The 22619-nt window shown below is 41.4% G+C and overlaps 1 protein-coding gene and 1 long non-coding RNA gene across 5 annotated transcripts in view; both read left to right on the plus strand.

Annotated features, from left to right (window-relative positions):
* bag6l (BCL2 associated athanogene 6, like) overlaps positions 1–16452 on the plus strand; it is a 32606-nt gene extending 16154 nt beyond the window's left edge. For 2 of the 4 annotated variants that reach the window (XM_034893015.1, XM_034893017.1), the window contains 11 exons: positions 350–605; positions 719–968; positions 1943–2115; positions 7101–7154; positions 7261–7363; positions 8737–8861; positions 8968–9102; positions 9834–10040; positions 11699–11806; positions 12398–12538; positions 15053–16452. In XM_034893015.1, the coding sequence (XP_034748906.1) occupies positions 350–605; positions 719–968; positions 1943–2115; positions 7101–7154; positions 7261–7363; positions 8737–8861; positions 8968–9102; positions 9834–10040; positions 11699–11806; positions 12398–12538; positions 15053–15151 (1651 nt within the window). In that variant the 3' untranslated portion in view covers positions 15152–16452. The remainder of the gene's footprint in view (positions 1–349; positions 606–718; positions 969–1942; positions 2116–7100; positions 7155–7260; positions 7364–8736; positions 8862–8967; positions 9103–9833; positions 10041–11698; positions 11807–12397; positions 12539–15052) is intronic. The other 2 variants (XM_034893016.1, XM_034893018.1) reach the window with 1 other exon arrangement.
* A 1392-nt stretch (positions 16453–17844) lies between these two features.
* On the plus strand, positions 17845–19666 carry LOC117957348. Its single transcript, XR_004659483.1, has 2 exons — positions 17845–17963; positions 19524–19666. It is a non-coding gene; the product is annotated as an uncharacterized LOC117957348 (long non-coding RNA).
* Positions 19667–22619: the final 2953 nt, after the last annotated feature.

Raw genomic sequence — 22619 nt, forward strand, 5'->3', positions numbered from 1 at the left:
GATTGGCTGCTTAGAAATTAAGTGTTAACGAGCAGTTGGACAGGTGTACCTAATAAAGTGGCCGGTGAGTGTAGATACCTGGGTGTCAATATCGACTGCAGGCTGAACTGGAAAATCAATAGCACTGCTGTTTACAAGAAGGGGATGAGCAGACTCTTTCATTTATATTTATATTCTGAGCTGTGTGACTGATATTTTGCTGCTGTAACACTATAATTTCCCATTTTGTTGGGATCAATATCTCTCGATCAATTGATCTAGCTATCTATGTAACTAACCTATCTATCTATGTCATGCTATACTTAAGTTGTGCTTTTTGTGCGTTTTTTTTTTTTTTTTTTTTAACTCCTCCAGTGCTCGCTTCGACCAACTCTCAGTCCTCCTCTATCTCCTCCTCGTCTGATTCCTCCACCGTATCTCCTCCCCCTCCTTCCACCCATAGCACCTCCGTAGGCCAGCCAGCAGAGGGCAGTCCTGAGGGTAATCTGGCCCAGCTCCTGGGCTCTCTGCTGGGAGGACCAGAAGGATCTGGACCAGCTCCCTCCATCACTGTGACATTGCCAGGGGTGCCCGGCTTCTTCCAGGGAATGTCAGACTTTTCACCGGTGCTTAAACAAATAGTCTTGATGTGTTCAAGTTTGTGTGCAGCTGAACAGAGCCTTTACATTGTTGAGTTTGTGGATTTAAATGTGTTTTGTTTTTTCTTGGTTTCGCCCAGGCCCCTGCCAGTGGTCCTGGTGTCCCAATTCCCCCTCAGTCCACTGCTACTGCCTCACCCCAGGCCGGCAGCGATGCAGGTGGACACTCTCTGAGCCCGGAGCTGTTCACCGGCATTGTGCAGGGAGTGCTGTCCACCATGATGAGCTCTCTGGAGGCACAGCAGGGCAGTGGAGAGAGCATCGCCCAGTTCGTCCAGAGACTGTCCCAGAGTAGCAGCCTGTTCACTCCTGGCTCCGGGGATGCTGTGGGTGAGTCAGGATGTTCTCATGAAGCATTCATACAGCTAAGAAAAGGAAAGCACTGTACTGAATGTATGTATTCCACGTATTTGTTACTGTCAGCAGAACATTGACAGCCGTTTTATAAAAGTGCTCTGGTCTAGTAGGGAGGAGGTCTGGGTGGATGTTTGGCTCCTAAAAGACAGGGCTTTCAAGGTAGGGGAGCAGAGTTTGTGTCCTAAAAAAGTTAAGGGGATATCACAAGACTTTCCCCCAGGAATCGGGTGTTCATGTCTCAGGACTACAACTTAGGAGGGCCGGAATTTAACCCAAACCCCATTTTTTCTAAAATAACAAGTCTTTTGGTGCCTTAACCTAACTGTGTATGACAGCCACCTTTTGTCAGCTAAACTCAACTGCAACAGCCCCCGAGAGGACCATCACTTCAAGGTGACTGGGATCCGTTTCCCAGTAGCCTTTTCTTGGCTAAACTTAAATGTCATCTAACCCGTCACGTAATTTCGTCACGTAATTTCATCACGTAATTTTGTAGGATATCATAAGATATTGTTGTGCATACGTTTTCTTATAGTACATGTTTTTATTTTTAACATGTAAATAAAATAAATATCAGAAAAAGCTAGTAATAAAAAAGCAGTAGAACACCAAAATAAAACTCCATAACTAAAAAATTACATGTACAAAAAGGAGTAGGAAGAAGTAAAACAGTTGTACTCCTACCCCTTTATTATACCCTTTATTATTAATATCATACAGAACACGTGTATGAAAGTGCATCGAAGTCACAAAACAGGAGAATGAATGTGACTACAACTTTTAGTCAACACCACTTTTTTTACTTCTAACTCAGTGTGCTGTAATCAGTCCAAAACATTGAAAACCTAGGATCCTAACGCATTCTAAGAATTAATAATAATGAAGTTAAAAATTGACGGTTTCCCATGATAGTTGTTGATATACTGATAAACTGGCTCTCATCCCGGCAGGATTCTTTGGCGAGCTGCTGTCCCTGCTGTGTCAGAGTTTCTCTATGGTGGACATGGTGCTGCTGCTTCATGGGAACGCCCAGCCTCTGAGCCACATTCAGCCCCAGCTCACGGATTTCTTCACTGAACACTACCTGCAGGGCAGAGAGCCCACTGATGCAAACATAGCTGTAAGTACTGTAGAGAGAGTCTCTTGATTGTTCATGATACTATATATAGTGTTTCTCCAAATTTTTCCAACCAAGGACCATTTACCCAATAAAACTCAAACTCACGGACCACCTATTGCAAAAATATTCCCCAAAACAATAGTTTTCCATTAGTGGTGCTGCTTATGCTGAGACATCGGGGAACCCATCATTCCACCTCGTCAGTAACCGTAATCTATTCCTCTATATTGCTGATGTAAATGGACTGTTTTAGTATAGCGCTTTTCTAGTCTTAATGACTACTCAAAGAGCTGCCGTACAAGGTGCCACCTGCTCATCAGATACACACTCCCACACATTTACACGCAACTCAGGGTTCAGTGTCTTGCCCAAGGACACTTCAACATGGGACTACAGGGTCAGGGATCAAACCACCAACCTTCCAATTGGCAGGCGACAACATATGTCAGGGTTCGTACAGGTGCTTGATATCCTTGAAAACGCTTGAATTTAAAACTGCTTGAAAAGAATTTAAATTGTAACTGTATTTCTTTCAAAACAAATACCTATCTGACTGAATAGTTAGTTTATTACATGGGGAAATAAATTGTTGGAGAGCCTAAAATGAAACCTGCTCGCTTGGTGTGACTGCAATGTGCCAGACAAGTGGGACTCCGCCGGGTCCGCCCCCATGAAACCACTATTGCACCATGCCAAGAGGCTGTCGTTTCAATGAACGTTGGCTGGAAGATGACATATATAAGTTATGGATTAAAAGGGGTCAAACGCAATGAGTTGCCTTTTGTAAAGTCAGCAAAAAAAAGACATGCAGCTTTTTACAATGGACGAGTCTGCGCTTTTGAGTCAGATGAAGGGTAAGATGACTTTTAAAGTAAAGTAACTAAAGTAGCCAATTGTACGTGTTGGCATAATTTTGTTTTCCCTAACTGCTAGCATCTAAGGGGCCCTGGGCTCCATCAAATATTATGTGAGATCACATTATAAACACAGTCCTCACTTTCCTAACTATGCAGACTTTTGCAACCCATTCAATCAAAATATTATGATAAATTACGTCAAAAACAGTGTTTGTAGCTTTCTGCGGAGCAAGCAAAGACGAGTCGTCACAGACCGTGGTAAATTTGATTTTATATTGGAAGGTCAAACTCCATAATAGATTTGTTGAATGTGTCCAATAGCCAAGGTCCAATATAAAACCAACTTTACCACAAACTGCCACAGCAAGTCTGTTGCAAAGACTGGAACGACTGAGCCGCCCCCCAGAGCCTCTTTAAGTGAAGTCAGTTTGCCCATGTGAAGTTTAAGAACACTTTTAATTTAAAGTTTAAATCTGTAACGTATGCTTAAGGCGAGTCAGCATCAACAACAACGCGTCTATCACATAAGCCAAAAGTTAAATCGCTCCCTTGTGATTTGTAAGAACACTCTAGTTAACTAGTTTTATTTTAGTAAAGATAAGAACAGCATAATATAAAATATTACAAACTGGTATGTTTGAATTCCTAACGTCAAGAAGGTCAAGGTTTCGGTGGCGTTACATTACAACACACTACACAGTGTGTGATGAGACCAATCATTTGTATTCACATTCTGAGTTGTGCACAGGAGGAGGGAAATAGAGGAGAAGGCAGTAAACTGGAGAGACCAGACCACGTCAAAGAAGGAGAAAGGGCACAGAAGGAGCAGAAATAAGTGATATTATAACAATATGTTGTAGTGCGTCAACATAAAATGTTGATATAGTTTCTTGTGATACAATAAACATGATCTCAACTTTTAACTGCATGCACCAGTGTAGCCAATGGTTTATTTTACTCCATACATACCAATATCCTGCTTCATGGCTGGTAATAATTTCACATTTTGCATATTAGAAATAATCTCTTGTTTTAAGTTAATTAGAGACACTTGAAAATATATGATTTTCTCGCCTACATTTTTGCCCTTAAAAAAGTGCTGCGGTTTCCACATGCTTTGGCCCTCTGGGATGACCCTGAGTTCATTGGGAAGTAAACACTCTCAACTTGTTGTTTCTAGTGGCACTGTGACACTAGGCCTTACTGACACAGAGCTAAAGAGGTTAGAACACAGAATTTCTATTTCTGTCCAAATAAATCATTTGAAAAATTAATAAAAAAGCACTACTGTAAGCATTTTACAGGTGCTATATACTAAAATAGTACCCTAGCCACATGTCTCAACTTAGAACAGAAAAAATCCAGAAAAAAATGACTTATAAAATGTATTTTATATGAATGTATTTCTACAGATATGTCTGTGCGTTTGTCTTATTTCTTATTTCTAAAAAAGCCAAAAAAAGTGCTAAATACAAAACTTCGGAAATACAAAAACACATCCACATCACTCACAGATATGTCTGAAAGAAGTACATACATAGATTTTCAGAAATAAGTAATCATCATTTTATGAAATGTTGAAATGCCATAAGAAGGCCTTATTTTTGCTTTGAGACAGCTGGCCGCATCACAGGGTGAGGTTTTTCTGGCCATGTCTGGTACCATTCAACTCGTCTTCTTATTGGCTACACAGGGATGCCAGTTTTATGACCTCTTTTTATAAGTGGTCAGATCTACTGTCAATCTTTCCCACGTGGGTCCAATGGGGACTGTGCAATATCATTGGCTTAGCTTGAGGGTATCTCTTGATAGGCTGATGCTATTGGCTGGGAACAAGGTTCATTGGAATCTGCAGAAGCCACAGATTCTAATGGTATGTCGACTGGATTTCTAGCCCGCACAGGGGAAAGGTTACAAACGATAAAAACCGAGAAATTATGCACTAGATTTCTGAATGTCGAAACTTGGCCAGAAACTACAAGATTGTGAGGGGACCAGCTAATTATGGATTACAAGGCTTGGATATTCTAATTCCTTGGAGTTTTTGCGATGTAGGAAATCAACGTTTATGACTATTTTTCACCGCTATGGATAAAGACACGAGGACAAAGGTAGGGATGCACGCTTGATTTAGACCGAATCGGTGCAGTGTTTCTTAACTTCATAACGTGATTATAACCGCTGTAAGTCACCTTATGCTTTGTGCGGGGGCTTGATGGAATCACAAGACTTTAAGCTTTCTAATGATGTGCTGCATGACTGTGTTGGTGACGATTTAATGCTTGCAATTCATGAATGAAAACACGTTGTGGAAAAACAGGTACCGGTTGAGGAACCGTGCTGTCAGAGAGGTTAAAGCTTCACTAGCTTTCTTATGTCACTGTTGCAGTCAAAAGGAATTTGATTGGCTACATGTTAAAACATTTAAGAATTATTCTGTAGCCACCCAGTTCTGTGAAAGATTAATTGTAAACAGTTATGTTAAACATTTGTGCATCTTTTCTGTCTCTTGAATGCACTTTATAAATGCGGAGGCTATTGTAAATACATCCATCTTAGAGTGCGGATCGGGCCGGATTTTTCTGTCCGAGCCCGGCCCGCGTCCGACAGAGCAGTAACCGAACCCGACCTGAGCCCGACAGGCGTTAAGGTATTTCTGTCCGAGCCAGACCCGAGCCCGACACAGTTAAAATCGCATTTGTTTCTCATACTAATGACACATGTATTTTTGTTTGTGTGAAAAGCCCGCTTTTATTAACATCATATGTGGGGGATTATGTCAGTAAATCTGAGTAAAATAAATACCTTGCTTAACCTGTATTGATAAGCCGCCCTAATAAGAGATGCGGTAACAAAAAAATGTTCAATGCCTTATCGCGCTGATGTGACCGAGCCCGACCCGAACCCGAGCATCCTTTCTAAACATCTGTTCGAACCCGGCCCGGCCCGTCGGGTACCGTCGGGTCCCGTCGGGCTCGGGTCGGGTATCCATCCTCTACCATCTCCACTGAGCCATGCAGAAGCCTGATTTATTATTATGAAAGTATAGGCTATATGCTTTTGATGATAGCAACTTTGTAATTGTTGCTTTGGGGCAGGGGGGGTCTTGTTGCCCAGGGCACATATTGTTAATCCTGCCCCGAAGAGTCTTCTGGGTTAAAATGGAATTACAGGTTGTTGTTACTGTATAAGGATTTTGATCAAACCTTGTATATTTTTAGAATGTGTCCCAAAACCAAGGCCTGTAAAATATTTCTGTTCAAATCTTATGTCTTCATATTTTGTCAATATGACTGAACCACTACAAGTTTGTACAGCATGCCCTAGATTTGAAAAAGAAAGTGTGAAAAGACCGACATTAAGGTTAGCATAAACTTTCAGCAAAATCTAAGAGGGTGCAGTCGTTATCCTGGATTTAGTCTGATTTGACACAGAATTACACGGCTGCATGCCATTTGGCTCAAATCCTCCCACTTACCTTGACTTAGGGAGGTTAGAGAGCAAGCAAAGTACTTAGACAGTGATACATTTAAAAAATGATGAACAAGATTGATGTTATGGAGTGGCCAGCCCAATCCCCGGACCTTGATTGAACACTAGTGGAGTGACATCAGAAATGATGTTTCTGAGGTAAATGCAGTAGTGCAGAGGAATTGTGAAATGTAGTTCAATTGTCCTGGGCTGGAAGACATGTTCACAGGGGCTAGAAGTTGGTTGTCTCCTTATAACATAGATGTGAAGCAGTTATAATGGTTATGTAACTACATATTAGTGCAGTGATTCAGAGTAAAGCATTATTCACTTTTTTAAATACACTGCTATTATTCTGAACACAACTGTGCATTACCCATAGTCCCATGTAAATAACAGTCTCATTCTGGTTACTTCCCCCAAGAAAAAGAATATAAACAAGAACAAATACTTTTTGGCAAACAGTTTGGTTATTGTCAAGTTTTTAGGTCCGGTATTTCATCCTGTTTCATGGCACCCTGATGTGACACCTGTTTGTTAACTGTCCACATAGGTTTCTCAGTTCTGATAGTGACAGTGTTGTGTACTGTATAGATTTGTTGATTTGTTCATTGGATTTTTCATGGTAAAGACTTTGAAACATTGTCCTCTCTGCAGACAGCAGCTGAGGAGCTAATCGATGGACTGGAGGAGTACATCGAGGAGAGCTTTGTAAGGACAACCTCTAACACACAAACGTCCTACGGACCACTGCAGTTCCATTTAATGTACTGTGTAGTGATGGATAACAAGTGAGTTGTGTGTGATTTGTGTCTAGGCCACAGTGACAGTACAAGAGGGAGTGGATATCATTCAGACCAACCTATCCTTTCTGAGACAGCAGCTCACTCAGATTGCCTCACATATTCTGCACCACAATGGTAAGTTTAGTCAGAGTGTCTGACCTCCAAACACCAGAGTTAGAGCCCATTCACACTACAAAAGCTGATCCGGCAATTTGCTGCCAGGTTCAGCGCCGGTGGGAGTGTAATAGGCCCATTTGTGTTCTTTAACACCTCAGTGTAGTGTGAATATGATTTTATAGAATGGATGTTTTAAATGAATGTACAGAGGACAATTTCAATTTACCACAGACCTTGCAGCTCAAACTTAGTGATCTTTCCTGACGTTTGCCCAGCTGCTCTGGGTTTGACTTTTGCAGACGCCACAAGTCTTTGGGAGGGAATCGTTCGAAGGCTTTGAACCCGTCATAACTGCTTGCTGTTCTACTTCAGAATTATTCTGTAAGATTGTTTATAAATCTCAACATTATGGACCGCACTTCAAGGCGATTTCTCTTTAAACTCTCTTGTTGCAGTGATGGACGCAGTGATGTTCCCTGTACGGGACTCTCACAACGCTTCAAAGTATGATGAGCTGTTTCATGATTGTCCACCGCAGCGGGTGACGTCTGGTTGCTTGTCTCCAAAAGGCCCTTGTGGTTTTTTCCTACTCCCCCCTGCGGCCCCTCTGCTGCCGCCTAAACGTACTACCCCCAATTCAAAATGAATGTGGACATCTGTGTTTTTGCCTGACCATTTGACAACTGGCATAGTTAACGCTAACACAGCCTTAACCAAATTTTCCAACAGGCCCTTCTGTGCTACGTTACGGCTTTGCCGTGGCTTTGTTTGGTCTCCACCACACACCATACCACACCGGTAGCATCTCAAAAGTGGAGTGTCTTGACTGCCCGACTCACAGATTTATAGTCTCTACAAGTCGGCTACTGGAAAGAACAATAACTTGTTTATTAAGCTAGTATATACCTTCCACTCCAAGCACTCTTGTAACTAAACTTGATGCCCTCTCTTTTCTGGAGTTGTCCTTACAAAATGTTCTGTGGTGTCTGATTTTGTTTTTTCACCTCCAAGATGAATCTTTTGTCATCCGTGGTGTTTTAGAGAAGACATACTGTATACGATGTTGGGTGATGTCTTTTGGTAAATTGACTGGATGCTCTCGCTGTTTCACTTCCTGCAGCCCCCTCCCCCTAAAATCATTAGTTTTAAACAAGAAATTAAAGGAAGTGAAAGGATTACAGTTCACTGGAGTTGTATTTCCTATGCTTTCATGTGGCAAATTAATTGATTGATTACCCGAGGTGCTGTAAAAGCAGTTTGATTACTGCGTACATTGTTGTTGGTTGCAGAGCTACCTCTGCAGATAGCTTGTTCTCTGAACAGCCTCTTCTGCAGCTCTTAACAAGATACCTGTGTGAGTTGTTCTCTGTCTTGGGTTTGTCTTGATGCAGATCACACCTTTGGCCCGCGTCTGCTGTTGCTGTGCACTCGGGGCCTATTTGAGTGTCTGGCTCTGAACTTGTACTGCCTCGGAGGAGAACAGAGATCTCTAACTGCAGTCATCAACCACCGCATTGTTAGTAGACATAATTTAATAATAATAATAGCATGGTGCTTCACTCATGGGATCCAAGTGAAGTGCTGGGTCTTAACTGTGTGTTGCTGTGTGTGTGTTTGTGTAGAGGAGAATGTCTGCAGAAGTAAATCCCAGTCTGGTCAACTGGCTTACCAGTGTGATGTCTATGAGGCTCCATGTTATATTGGAGCACAACCCAGTTACTGAGGACCAAATCCAACACTACATCATCCATACACAGGTAATACATGGAGTCATTAGTGAGTAACACCTGCTGTGACTGGACACACTGCACAAAGTCTCTGGGTGGATTAAAAAAAGAAAATTTATCCAGAAATATCTCAGGGGGTAGTCTCGGTTGAAGTATATTCATCTACCAATCAAAAAGACCTGATTCTTGTGTGTGTGTGTGTGTGTGTGTGTGTGTGTGTGTGTGTGTGTGTGTGTGTGTGTGTGTGTGTGTGTGTGTGTGTGTGTATACTCCCACCTATATCTCCTTCTTTGGTTGAGTAGTTTTTTTTCTTGTTGATTTATCACCCACTCCACATTTTTAATCCACTTTTTGAAGTTGGGTCTCCACTGCATCTGTTTTTCTGTTAAAGTCAGTAAGCTTACCCACTTAATTGTTGTTCTGTGTCTTTGTAAAAGTCCTGTACCTTCTCCAAAACTTCAAACCGAAGTTCAGGTAGTGGTACTGAGATTGGTTCAGATGCAAAAGGTACCCAACCCAATCATTTCAAGTGCTGATAAAAAATTTAACAATATGAGCTATAAACACAAACAAAAACCTGTTCGGATGTTTGCCTTGACCTAGACCAGAAGACACTTTTAAACTTTCTCTCTGTTAGATTCACCAACCCTGACCACATACTGTACAGTTTGAGTCAACATATTCTATAGCTGCCGATGCACCTGATACAAATGTAAATCAGCGTAATAGGAATTGATGTGACTGCTCCACCCCTCTTTCAGGCGGAGGAAGGTTTGTCTCTGGCTCCAGGTACCAGAGCAGAGGACGCCACTGCTCCGTCAAGAGAGAGCGGAGAGAGGGGAATGTCTCCCCGAGGGAACACTGCCTCATCAGGGGATTCTCAGTGTCCTGCCGGGGCCCCGACGGGATGGGCGCGGCATCCTGTTGCAAGCCCCGAGCTTGAGCCATGGGCAGCAGCTGTTCCACCTGTAAGGAATGCGCTTTTCACACCTGTTTATTATACTTAAATAACACAGCTGTCAAGCTTTCCCTTGCTTCTCTATTCCTGCACAAGGTAACGTTTGCAAACCGTCACAAAGCTCGGAACTGGAACTAACCTGCTGATTTGACCTGACCCTACCTATGATTAAACAGACTGTTGGTATGTGTCCACAGTCGCGTTTTTTAAGGCAGAGATCGCCCCATTTACCAGCATTGGACGCATGATGTTCTCTCCACTAGCAGTTATGAGTCTTTTTACACTTACAACCATCCTACAACCACGATGGCTACTGTTGATTGGACGAACGCTTCAGTCATGGGCTGGTGCTCCTGGATTTAAAAAGAACAAACAAAATTGCAACTTGTTAACTTTATTATATCAAAATAGTTCACAAAATGTGTTTCTTAAAACATTTTATGCAAGAAATAGGATATGCAGCTGCTGAATCTGTCTTCATTTTAGATTGCCAGCGTTCAGTTTAAAAGATTTTCATGAGTTTTTGAGAGGCGGCGAGTTGAGCATGACGCCCTTGATTTACTTCCGGATTTCAAAACCAACCAACATGGCAGCTCATTTGGAAATGTTTGCTTATCTTACAAAATTGTGAAATGACTTTCTGAAAACTTTTTGTGTGAGAAATAATCTGCAGTTGTTGAATCTGTCTTCATTTTAAATCAACAACAGTCAGTTTCTCGTGAGTTTGGGAAGCGGCGAGTGGAGCTGGCCGCCTTTGATTTGCATAATGTCGTCTGGACTTCAACTTTATGCAAATGTGGCATGGGCAACTCACCTTTCAGCTTCTTAAAGTTGTCGCAACACTTCCAGAATTGGAAGCCTGGAAATGATGCTGCCAGCTAACAGGCATCATCAGAGCCAATTGCTGTCATAGGCAAGTGGCAGGGTACTGTACGGGGAGCCAGAGGAGTAGAAATACAACACAATGACACATACAGAATTATATTTACAGTGTTAAACTCTCAGTCATTGTCTTGTTTGATTTTGGATGTTATTTGGGCAGTCAATCACAACATGAAAAACAACAAGAAAACTGGCTCCTAAACTGATTAGAATTAGTGAAAGAAAGGGCCATTCTAAGGCCCTTCCCCTGTAAATCTTGTATTAAAGTTTTTTTTATGTCTTACATAAAGCAGGATGAATAGAGCTCAACAGTGTGGTTCTGGAATTAAAAATGCCATTATTTAATAAGGATTTTGATTATCAGCCATAAAGTCTAAACCATCCGAGATAGACTGACCACAAGCTCAGAGTTGTTAAACTTTCCGTACAAAATCAACCATGTTTTGGGACGTTATGGAGAACTACTAGACTACCCACAATCACAAGCGTAACCGCAACATCTCTGATTGGTGGAGCTTACTGTTACCATAGAAATATTTTCAGTGTCCGCGAACTCTTGAATAGCTCCATTGTACCGCTAACACAGAAATCTCAGGGGCAAATCACATCCGGAGCCAGAGCTATTTAAAAAGTGGTTGCTCATTGTTCAGGTCTATTGCTTTGAAGTTACAAAGTGCCATGGAAATAAACATGCCTTGTTGTGCCTACAGTGTAAATCACTTGCATATTTGAGCAATGTGGTCATCAGTTTGTTGGATTATGACTGTGGAAAAATGTCTTGGTCAGGAATGGGTTCCCATCATCAGACACGACATGCTGTCTCAGAGGAAGATCAGAAGCCAGCCGCCGCTGTCTGACGGCTACCTGCACGGGATGCCCGCCAAGAGGAGGAAGGTGAGCCATGCACGTCATCAGTGTCTCACTGAGCACTAGACTGTGAGAAACTGCCAACCTTGTTTTTGTCCTTGTTGTCAGGTTTGAGCTCTGTTCAGCTCTGACTTTTTGACAATAACAATAGAACAGAGTTGTCGCTGTAACACATCCTGACAAGATCTTTGTCCTGGACACGCAGATAAGTTTGTATTTTTTCAACCTGTTTTCCAAAAGTTTTGTGTCTTAGGGCGTTTTAACACTTATAGTTTCTTATAGTTTGTTTGCTGTGGTCCTAAATCAGGTGATGAGTTTGTAAACTTGGAGTGATTTCCCCTTGGTTTGGTTTGGTTTGGTTTAACACCTTTAACACGGTGGCTTGTTTAACATGAAACAGCCCTGAAATCTCCGTCACCAAAAACACCACACTCCATGCCCTAGCATCGTAAGGAGCGGTCATACTAATCAACGAAACAGACAATAGGGTCAAATGTGTTCAGGCACGGTTTAACTGGGCCAAGTGTGAGTATGCCATTAGACACCAATGAATGGGAAAATAGGCTCCTGTTAGAATGTTTGTTTTCAGGAGAGTCACAGTAATGGTTCTGTCCTTAGACAACCCAGTGTGAAGGACCACACCTGTCCCTGTCCGATGCAGTAAGTCGAGCTGCCCGTGCTGCAGGAGCCCTGCCTGTCACCACCCAAAACTGCCTGCAGGGAGAGCTGGAGAGGCTGCAGGAAGCATACACCAAACAGGTAATGCACTGTTACTAAACTCATTCAGGCTAGGAGGATGTTAGTCATCTTAAATTATTGTCATTGTTCATTGTCATGTAGCTTCAAACTCAGTGGGCACATTATTTGTGAAAGGCGAAATATGTTATATTGTGGTGCTGTAGAGGCATCCTGGCCTACAAACCGTATCCTACAGATGTAAAGGTTCCCTGCCACTCGTATTTCATTACTTTGTGGGAATGTCTGAAGCTCTTCCATGGACTCTAACATTTTTTTGTGGAAAAAATGCCTTGTTTCAAGCCATTCTAGCATGGTTCTCATTAATATTCAACGAGCTTAGCTACTTGACTCTAATTGGCTATCAACATCCTTTACCCAGCGCAACTGGGCGAGCTCATGAATAGTAATAAGCTCAGGTAATATGACATCAGACTGACCAGCTTATGTAATTGGCCTGATCTATCCGCTTATTTCTTTTCAGTGGCTAATCCTGAAAGAGCAGTTCCTTTTCACAAAACATTTATGGACCTGACATATTTAAAAAAAAATGCAAGTAAACACGGTGTCGTGTGGCAGGGCACCTTTTTTTTTGAGAAAACCCTTAGTTTTGTACTGATCCTTGTAAAAATCACACTATAATCATTTAAATTTTTCAAACCACAATTCCAATGACGTTGGGACATTGTTTGAAAGTGAAAACAATGACTTTTCAACCTATGTTCAATTTAATACACTAATAAGACAAGATATTTAATGTTTAAACTAGTGCTGTCAAAAGATTAAAATATTTAACTGTGATTAATCCCATTAATGCCGTAGTTTACTTGCAAGTTATCACACATTTTTATCCATTGTAAATGTCCCTTGATTTCTTTTGTCCCATTATTTTTCTTATTTAATGGTTTTATCAACATGGAAAACTGGATCTGGGGGCTTCGTGCAAATGTTTTATTGAAAACAACATTGGCATATAGACTACTGTAGTGTTCTTTGGTCTTGTCTATGGAACATTTGGCAACTTTTAAAAAGTAAACTTTCCATTCAGAATCTTATCGGCGTCTCGCGCTCGCCATCCACTCAAAACGTAACGTTACTACTCTTTGGCTGGCTCATATGCAGGTGTGTGTGGCATGCCCGTTGTTTTGTTTTCAGTCTAGCTAGATAGTAATAGTTTTTTCTAATGTTACTAGTTGTTGCAGGAGCATGTGAAAAAAACGACAACGTTTTCTAGGCCAAAAATAACGTTAATCTTGCAATAAAAAAACTTGACGGCGTTGAAATTGGTTTGCGATAACGCTGTTTATAATTGGTTTTGAATCCTTTCCAATCCGGTAAATGTCTCCATCTGTTAAAAGCCCGACTGAGTGTGACTCACATTATCGCCCCTTGTCCTTCACTTTCCCTTTCATCTTTTAGTTCTTGGTAAATTTCTTCAATCATATTCATATAAATTCAAATAATATTAAAATACAATTAGGCCTATGTAAAGAAATCTCCTGCTTCCTTTTACCTTCTCTGCTGGCTGGATACACTAACACAGGTTCAGTTCGGTTGAATCTAGACTAGAGTTTGTTTGCCCTTCTGGTGCGGTTCGTTTTGGTATGCGAGAACGCGGCAATCGCACTCCGGTGTGCACCACCTGCTTGAAGAGGTGGTCTCGGTACGCCTTCAATCAAACTCTAGAGTGGTTTGTTTGTGGTGAGAACACAATCTGTACTCAAACCGCACTAACTATACAAACTCAGCAGTCTGAGGTAATGTCTCCTGTAGTCAGGTAGCTTAGCAGTCTGAGCTAATGTCTCCTGTAGTCAGGTGTGTTAGCAGTCTGAGCTAATGTCTCTTGTAGTCAGGTGTGTTTGGCAATCGGCGATGAGACAGAGCAGCAAACTGTAGCAGCTTGCAGTGTTTCTATCACACAAATGCACTGCGGTCAAGCTCATCGGCCGCCACTCGTATCTCCGTGGTCAAACCAGCTGGCGCTAAAGTTGGAGACAGCGGAGCGAAGTCTCGGTGACCAGAGCAGACATAGTAACGTCTCAAACAATGTCTGACCAGTTTAATGAAATGAGCTGGTTTGACCATGGAGATGCAAAACGTATGCACTAGTCCAGAACACAGGGCCTTGTTACTGTAGTTACTTTCTTGCTCCTGCCCACAGAATCTTCCGACCAATAACAGGAGTTGATGTTCTTGTGTGATTTGTAACGGTGCATTTTGGTTCGCTTGGATTTTTCTAGGTTTGAAACCAAACCAAACCAAACCGACCAAAGGCAAATCACTCCAAGTTTACAAACTCAGCAACTGATTCGGACCAAAGCAAACAAACTACAGTTGTGAAAAGGCCTATTCGTTTTCTTTTACAGGTCATGTAAGATCATTGTTTGAAACATGGCACAGCAGAAACATTAAAAAAGTTAACATATAGTCACTTTAAATAAAAAAAAATAAAAAATAAAAAATGTGAATCATAAAAATGTAAGTCGTTCTATGTGCAACCTGTTACACATCTGTGTCTGTGACTCTGTCTCCTGCCAGGTAAAGAGTGACATCAAAGAGCGAGTGAGAGACAATCCGGACTACAATGCCCAGCGATTTCCCAAGACACACCAAGCTTTCTCTATAGAAGACTCATAGTTATCCACAGCCTAGGATCTCCACACACTATATATGTGCAGCATGGAACTCTGTTTCTGAAAGACAACAGCTTTGGATTTCCTCTTCTCCTGTCTGCTTCATCAGCTGCTGTAGTATGTTAGAATTGAAAACCCTGCAGACTTGGTTTAAGAAACTGTGAACTACTTGAGTCACATTACCTTTGCTCTCTGAGAGACTGATGATGGAATCAGTTAGTGCCGTGTCATAGTACTAAACACTGAATCTAAGACCAGATGTGACAACATCAGGTCAGTGCAGAGGAAGACTGGGCCACAGGAGAAAAAATCTTAAATTATCTCAGAACTAATCCTCTTCTGTAAAGCAGTCTGGGGATTACAGAATGATGACATCACAATTTAAAGTACGAACTGAAATAATATAACACAATTGTCTGTCCTAGTAAACAGTGACAGAAAACTCAAATCTTTTGCAAGGAAAAATAGCTGTTACATATGTACTGTATATGGACCGTCAGAAAATGTGAACAAATGTAATGTAATCTACCCTATAATGTTAGGTGTTATTTGTAACCATTTTCAAGAGAAAGGACACTTATGAAAATGTTTTTACTCTCTTTTCAACATGACCTTTTTCTCCAAATATTCTGAGATTGTTGCTTAAGGGTGGTCCTGATATTTCGTCGTAATGAGCACTTTTATCCTATGCTACAACTGTAGTTGTATTATATAGACAAGGCGAAACTGTAAATGAGTTGTACATAGTGAAGGACAGTGATGTCATAGAGCATCGTCAGTGTCAATCATGTAAGTAGTTTGCATCAGATTTTCCTTTTTTTTAGCCTCATGACTAGATATTCCATTCTAATTCTAGCAGGGTGCCAATCTAATTGATGGTATTTAGTTCTCTTTACGATCTGTAACTGTGTTTTTCTGGGCGAGATGATTATATAAGACCCAGAGATGCTAATGAGGATAGCACCATCAACTATAAAATTGCCTCTTGCTGAGGAAAATCTGAGTATCTCCTCAAATACAAAGCACTTTCTCATCCTACATCATCGAGAGCGTCATGTGAGGTAACATTAACTGACAGGACACTGTCATATCACAATTGATATCGCAATGATTAGTTGATGTTTGTACGTTAGGGCATTATCTCCACTGTTAGATGCTTCCAGTGCAGTATAATAATGTGCCACCATGGTGATGGTAGAAGTGTGTGATGTTTGTCTGAAGCACAACAGCACTCTGTAGAGCTTTATCAAACTCAGTGGTTACTCCATGCTTGTTAACGTTGCTGAAATAAATAAACCTCTAAATGTATGTTCCTGAATTGATTTATTTACAAGGAATCTCCGATTAAGACAGTTTTTTCCCACCATAGTGCCAGGGCCCCATGAGGGGTAACGAGATAGGACAAAGTAGGAAAAAAGAAAACCATCTGTCCAATCTGAGAACTAAAACAACTTTTGAACGTACACATGTTCCACCAAAACAAGTCCCTTCCAAGCCTATTTTGCAGCTGCACTGCTGCTTTTCTCCCGTGCTTAGCACCTCCTAAGACTATTGTGATTTGTTTAAGTGCCCATATTATGAAAAAAAACATTATTTTGTGTCTCTGGTGCTTTCACATGCATAACAACTTGGAGAAAAAAAAACTAATCATGCTGTTTTCAGTGAGATACAGTTTCTGAATGTCCTCTGCCTTCAGTCTCAGAGTGAGCTGTTCAAAATCTGCGCGGCTTTCTACGTCACTGACTGAGACGAGGTGGCTAACCGTAGCACAAGCTATGCAATAGCAAAACACTGCTACAACACACAGTAGTTGACCATAATCTCCAAAAGAACTACTTCCATGTCGCTGTTCTGCAGGTACTCCACAAGTACCCCTCGTCTAGAAGAAGTCTCCCAGCTAATCCTGCCTTGGACTGACCAAAGTTGGAGAAAGAGTTATTTAGCTGATGGGATCTTACGCAGCTACAGAGCATGGGTAACTCCCAACAAAGAGAGTATAGAAGTGAGATGTCTCACTCTGTAGCAAAAACAAAGACATAAACGCACAGGTGAAAACAGATCTGCAGCAATGTGCAGTACAACAAAATGATGGTGTTTCTTGAAAATTAAACCATGTAGACCTATTCTGGTACAACGTCAAAATACAATTATGATCTTAAATAATGAGCATAATATGGGCGCTTTCAAGAAATGCCAATAAACCAGAAAAAGTCTTCAGCAGCACAAGAGAAAAACAAAAAAAAATTAAACAGAAGACACGTGGATTCACAGACGGAACATGGACAAGAGGTTGATTTTGTCCGTCAGCAATCTCCCACAGCAGTACAACACAAGTCTGAGGTTGTACAGAGACCTCGGATGCAAAACTAGGCTGTGGTGCATAATTCCACCATAATAGGCATGTCAGATGAGCAGCTTGTTGTAGCCTCTTAATTTAAATCTTTCAGGTTTGTTTTAGCTATGTGAAATCAACATGTACATGTCTCCACTGAAATACAATCCTAACTATGTTACCTTTTTTCTTTGCATTTGTAAAATCATAATTTGCCTTCTAATAATAATTTGCATTGCAACAGTGAGTGAACTTCTTAAAACAATTGGTGTAAACTGCACCGCATTGTGAATGACCTGCAAAAGTGTGTATCTTGCAAGAAATCTTTTATGTGTCCAAAGACCCAATCAAACTGACAAGTCCTTACGCCAATGTTTATACCAAGATAGTGAAACTGTATTGTGTTGCATTGTCCATATTTAACAGTTCACTCTAAGTATAGTGTAATGAACAATGTACATAAAAGGGAGCACTATTGCCTACCGTTGAGGCCAAAATTATTATCCCCCTGGAATAATGGCATTATGGAACGTTTTCCTAAAATTATAATACATGTTTGCAGCATTGATAAAACTTGATATATTCAAACATTCACCAATGCTATTTAGTACCTTGTGGTACATTTTGGAATATAAAATATAATGAAAAATGGGGTGGTTGAAAATATTAGCCCCCATGTGAATTTTTTGCTTTCAAAACACACTTAATTAACCAATCAGCTTTCAAACAACACCTGCGCAGTCAATTGGCTTCAAACCACAAAAAAAGCGTTCAATCAGCACAAAAGGACTCCAAGGAACAGGGCTCCTGAACACATTATTGAGAGGCTACTGAAAAGACTACTTTTACTAACCATGCCAAAGACAAAGAAAATCTGTCCTGAGCTCAGAAAGAAGATAGTGGAAGCTCATGACAAGGGGGAAGGCTATAGTGCCATTCCCAAACATTTCAAAGTGTCTAGAACCGCTGAATGGTGCCTCATTGCCAAGTAATGGGAAACAAATTCTGTAAGAAACACACCTTGGCGTGGTCGTGAGCGCCAGATTTCAAGAACTCTGGACGGGACAATAATCAGAGATGTCAGCAAGACGCCCCGGACATCTGCCAATATGATTGTTGGTGACACGGCATCTTCTGGAGTGGATGTTTCAAGGAACATAGTTGTGAGGGGTCTTTATCGTAGCGGGCTTCATGGCCATCGTCCCAGAAGAACCCCTTTACTCAAAGAGCAGCACATCACAGCCAGACTGAGGTTTACTCATGAACATTTAAAAGGTAAAGATGAGTTCTGGAAGTCTGTGCTTTGGTCTGATGAGACTAAACTGGAACTAGTTGGGCATATGGATGTTGCTTATGTTTGTTGAAGAAAGGAAGAAGCCTTCAACCCAAAGAACACAGTTGGTGGGAACATCATGCTGTGAGGCTGTTTTGCAGCCTCAACCACATGGAACCCTGTTCAGGTGCATGGCATCAAAAAAAGAAAATGATGTTGAAATTTTGAGGGATAAAATGCAAAAATGCGCTTGTAGTCTATCCTTAGTTTGCCGCTGGGTTTTGCAACAAGACATTGACCCAAAGCATACATTGACATTGGTCCAAAAGTTTCTGAAGGATACCAAAACCAAGGTCCTGGAGTGGCCCGAAAACAGCCCAGACCTCAATCCTGTTGAGAGTCTGTGGCGGGTGCTCAATGTGAATGTCCATGCTCGGAAACCACACAATTTGCAATAGAAGAATGGGCCAAAAATCCTTCAGGAGACCTGTGCCAACCTAGTTAAAAACTCCAAGAGGTTGTTGTCAGTTGTGGCTCAAAAAGGGTACACTATTTATATATATAATTTAGGATGTCTCATTTTTGCCCTTTTCTTGTTTCAACTCAGTGCATCAATAAAATATCTTAATCAAACTTAGTGGACATTTGGTTTTTATGTTGAAAACACATACACTATAAACACTCAATGGTCATTTCTGTAGAGAAATCATTTTTTTAAATAATTTTATAAAAGGGGGCTAATAATTTTGGCCTCAACTGTATGTGACAAAGTTACACATTATTGTCATCTCTGATCTGAGAAATGCAGCAAAGCAACTGAGAAGAACTGTACTGTTGTGAGCTGCGAAGACCAAATACCAAGTTGATTATACAGCTCCATACAGGTATTTGTAGGATGTGTTTGTATGTTTATATGATGTAAAATATGTTGGGACTGATCGACAAAAATCATGTTTGTTTTCATTGAAGTTCACATGTAGGTAGTTTTATTGGTAGGCATATGGCCTTTACACAGAATAACTATCCATTTCCAAGTGTGCACTCTCCAGTTTTGGAGGAATTAATTTCACTGCCAATCGGAAGGTTGGTGGTTCGATCCGTGGCCATGCACCCCCATGTCAAAGTGTCCTTGGGCAAGACCCCGAGTTGTGTGTTTATCTGATAAGCAGGTGGCATGTACGGAATCCTCGGCCACAGTGTGTGTGGTTTCTGTCCTATGTTAAAGCGCTTTGAGTAGTAGCGCTACATAAGAACCGTCCGCTTACATTTATTCTACCCTACTGCAGACCTTATACTTATATAAACATGCAATGACACATAGTGTTGAAATGCAACATTTTATTTAGAAATGAAAACCAATCATAACCCATGCGGGAACTCGTAGGCCTCATCAGCAGACTGTTAAATTGCTCCCTGTTGGGCCACATTGCCCCTGGAATCAGTGAACAGTGTAAGCGGAGCTCCTTCGCCAGCCGGAATTCCCCCAGCTGAGGGTCTCGTGCACCTCCACCCTTGCTGCTGCATTCCTCTGTATATCGTCACAACCAGGGCAAGTTGTTTCTTTTGGTTCAAAAACAGGAACATCTTTGCCGCCAAATCACTACTGAAATCGTTGTGAATCCTACACCATGTCGCATGTACTACAAGTCTGACGTAAAAACTACACGCAGACGTAACGTGCATTCCAATGTTGGCGCATGAATGACGTACATGTTGAAAGCCTTGCCTAATTTGCCCTGAGCAAGCACAACAAATATATTTTGGGAATAGGACGCAACCTAGCGGAGTACGCAGCGCATGCCGTGTACTATGTGAGTCTGGCCTGACGCTATTATGGATTTGTGAGCAGATTTATTGTAGCCCAGTGCCCATAGAACAGAGGTTCTAGTGGTTGCACCAGAAAAGCCCCCCCATTCCACATCATACGATATATTGGGCCTCTTGCTTCTATTGTGTTTTAATTAAATGTGTCGTCTTCTTTGATTTCTTTCTTGTATGTTGTTGTATGCCTTTACTTGTAAAGTACTTTGTGACTAACAGTTGGTTTGTAAAGAAAGAAGAAAAAAGGCAGATCCAAAAGTAACACAAACACTGTTCACATTGCTTTATTTTATTCACACAACCAGGAGTCAAACAGGAGTTATTGCAGCAGTACAGGTGGAGATCAAGCAACATAGAAACTGACAAAGCATGTTTCTAAACAGATATGAGTGATAAACACACACCAGAGAATGTTCATTTCCTGATGTACCACAGCTACTGTTGCAGCATGCTTAAATGCTCGGCTTACAGAAGGACTCTATTATCGCTGTTCACAGTATCAGTGAAGTCACTGAATTGTTTTTACAACAGGTTTTTGGAAAGGATCACCAAGACTGAGTGTAAACAATCAATACAAGTTTTATATTCATAATCATGTAACTCATAGTATGAGCTAGCAGTTTTTGAAAGTTTTATGAAGCGTTTGCATTGCATGGGTGGTTAATGGTATAACAAAAATTCTGGCAATATTATATTATATATTGGATGGCAGTAGCTCAGTCCATAGGACGTTGGGTTGGGAACAGGAGGGTCACAGGTTCAAGTCCCGATATGGACCAAATGTACGGAGTGCGGATTGGTGGCTGGAGAGATGCCACTTCACTTCCTGGGCACTGCCAGGTGCTCTTGAGCAAAGCACTGTTGCCCCCCAACCGCTCAGAGCGCTGGTTCAGCTGGCAGCCCACTCACTCTGACATCTCTCCATTAGTGCATGTATAGGTCCTGAGCATGTGTGTGTATTTCAGGCCTGTGCACTCAGAGTGTTTTTGACATTGACATTTTTCCAAACTTAATTGATCTCAGGTGCTAGGTAAGTTAATGTGTGAGGCCACATGGGCTCAGAAAGGTATAAATGGGATTGGGACAGTACTTCATGGGATCACATTACCTTGACAACGTTTAATAACAAAAGATGTTGCTGACACTTGCCGGTTTGGGTATGTTCATTTTAAGTTTGTTGCTTTCCACACGGCCAACCAGAGACGGCTGGCTGATTCCCAAAAAATTTCAAATTCTTGTTTTACCAGCTGGATAACAGGTCTGTTCTATTCCATGGTCGTGGTGTTGTTCACCTTTGTAATTTCTGGATTTCCTTATGGTCTCCATGGTAAACGTCACACTTTGAACTGTGGTGAAGTCTGCATTGATGCAGACTCACGGAAAGGGTAAGTGTGTACTCAAACCCTCAAACCCTTTGAAATTCGATATTGGGACAACCCTAAGCCCTTACGAATGTCGTGAGAAAGGGAACCAAACTCTGTAAATCTTAGACCGGATTCTGGGATTGAGCCACCATCTGTTCTACGTATGAGTATTGTGTGTGTATTCAAAGCCTGGATCTTCTTCCTCTGCGCCACAGAGCTCAACCTTTGTTTAAAACACATTAATGAGCCAGAATGGCAGACATGTCTCTTCATTACTGCAAACACACACACACACACACACACACACACACACAGTAGTGTGTAGTGGACACAAACCATGGGGGTAGGAGAGGGGTATCCGCTACCTTCCACCTGACTTCAACAGGGAGAAAAGGCCGTTACCTGGGGTGTTTGGGACTTAATAGTATCTTTAATAAAAAGTAAAAATAGATTTTTCACAAGATTCAGGCCCATGGTGCTAGGAATTCTACATGGAAGGAATCCACGTCTCTGCTGCCAATGACTAGAAATCTCACTCTGACAAGTTTCTTCTCTCACTCTAATTCACAATGGGCTAGTTTCAAGTTTCATGAAAACTGGTAAATCCTTGAGTTGCTGGTCCCTGGGACCAGACTCAGGTTGGAGACGGCTGATCCGCATGAAGCCCCTGTGATAATGAAAT

The sequence above is a fragment of the Etheostoma cragini genome, chromosome 14 (assembly GCF_013103735.1).
Source record: "Etheostoma cragini isolate CJK2018 chromosome 14, CSU_Ecrag_1.0, whole genome shotgun sequence".
Lineage (NCBI taxonomy): Eukaryota > Metazoa > Chordata > Actinopteri > Perciformes > Percidae > Etheostoma > Etheostoma cragini.